General features: G+C 39.4%; 1 protein-coding gene across 1 annotated transcript; it reads left to right on the forward strand.

The window, feature by feature from the left end:
* Nucleotides 1-266: 266 nt before the first annotated feature.
* LOC112149826 (odorant receptor 131-2-like) lies at nt 267-1838 on the forward strand. Its single transcript, XM_036215019.1, has one exon. The coding sequence runs from the start codon at nt 1045-1047 to the stop codon at nt 1789-1791; it is 747 nt and encodes a 248-aa protein (XP_036070912.1). The 5' UTR covers nt 267-1044; the 3' UTR covers nt 1792-1838.
* Nucleotides 1839-1965: the final 127 nt, after the last annotated feature.

Below are 1965 nucleotides of genomic sequence, written 5' to 3' on the forward strand. Positions count from 1 at the left end.
TATATATATATATATATATATATATATATATATATATATATATATATATATATATATATATATTCATGACTATTTACATTGTAGATTCTCACTGAAGCATCACAACTATGAATGAAGACATGTGGAGTTAGGTACTTAAATAAAAGAGAAATAACTGAAATCACATTTTATATTCTAGTGCAGCAGTGTCCAAAGTCAGTCCTCCAGGGCCGCCCTCCTGCTGGTTTTCCAGAAATCCTGCATTATCTGCTGCTGATTACCTGGATCAGGTGTGTTTAGCCAATAAGGAGCTTCAATGGCAGGTTAGTTGGAAAAGAAATAGGACACCAGCCCTCAAGGACTGACTTTGCACACTTCTGTTCTAGTGTCTTCAACATAGCCACTTGTTGCTCTGATTACTGCTTTGCACACTCTTGGCATTCTCTTGATGAGCTTCAAGAAATGAGCTTCAGAGTTTTTAAGCACTTGTAGGCCCCTTTGACTTCACCCTATGGTCCATCTCCCCTAAAACATCTCAATGAGGTTCAGGTCCAGCTTACTGCCGCAGCACTCCATCACTCTCCTTCTTGGTCACAGCCTTCAGTGGGAATCTATAATTTAAGTAGTCATGAAAATAAAGAAGCTTATTGAATGACAAGGTGCGCTCAAACGTTTGGCCTGTAATGTATTGTTCACTAGTGAGCAATAAAAAACACAAGAAGAAGAAACCCCTCCCTGCTGCTCCCTGACCTTCCGGTGTGAACACCATGTAAACACGTATAGCGTGTCCATGAATGTGCAACACATGGCTTGTGTGTACGCAGCTTAACAAGCGTGCAAATATTGTCCCCCTTGTGTTACAGTCATATATAAAAACCCTCATTCACAACCTTCTCTCAGATGGCTGCTCAGAGAGGCGGAGAACCGAGATAGTAGTGATGAGTACTATTGGTTCGAAAATGTGGATCTTTTTTGCATCTTGACATTTGATTTTTGAATACTTTTTATTATTTTTTTAAGAAACATGTGTTTTTGTTCTTTTTAAGGGAATTCAATCTTTCTTTAATGATGGCAAACAACAGCTCAGTGATCAGTGGTGGGTTTCCAGCGAAAAGGATTAGTAACCAGGTCGTTATTGTACAAGTATTTATAGGAGTTTTTTTAAGCATAAACCTCTTTCTTATTTCAACTTTTTTTAGAAAGGAGGTTTTTTACACAACCGTGCGCTACATCCTGTTTGCCGTGACTCTACTTTCCGACTGTCTGTTTCTAATAATGACAAATTCTCTGCTTGTGTCGACTTATTTTGGTTTTACCATACACATTTGGTTGTGCTTTGTTTTGTATATCATTTTAGCTGTGTATACATTTGTTACACCTCTTACCCTCACAGCAATGACACTGGAGCGCTATGTGGCCATTTGCATGCCCCTGCGGCATGCAGAGCTGTGCACCATGAGAGGTGCTCTGCAGCTCATCCTCATCATTCACGGCTTAGGTGCGGTTCCCTGCACTGTTACACTCTACATTTTCTTTGCTTTAGTGTCTCCCACCTTCTACTCTCGAAGCAGAGTTTGTTCTGTGGAGACGTTTATTTTGTCCGGCTGGCAGGGTCATGTAAGATCAGCCATAAGTCAGTTTTACTTCTTAACCCTCTATGGCATGAATTTTTATTTTATGAGGAAAAAAATATTTTACCCCAGTTTTGGGATATTGGGGGGGTCCTTGGAATATATCAATCAGAAAATGTGTCCTCCCCCAGCCCCCCCACCAGATTTTGGTTTGTTGCCTCAGAGCAACAAGATGCTATGAAGGTACTAAAACGCCAAGGTTTTCTATATTATTTAATGAGTGGAATGAGGAACAAACAAGCATTAAATACATAACAAGACGTTTTTTTTCAACAACAACAGCAATTTCAAAGTTTTCTTTCAACAAACACGTGGTTTATCAATGAGTACATTACAGATTAGCTGCAGTGTGTGT

This window comes from Oryzias melastigma, linkage group LG13 (genome assembly GCF_002922805.2).
Source record: "Oryzias melastigma strain HK-1 linkage group LG13, ASM292280v2, whole genome shotgun sequence".
Taxonomy (NCBI): Eukaryota; Metazoa; Chordata; class Actinopteri; order Beloniformes; family Adrianichthyidae; genus Oryzias; species Oryzias melastigma.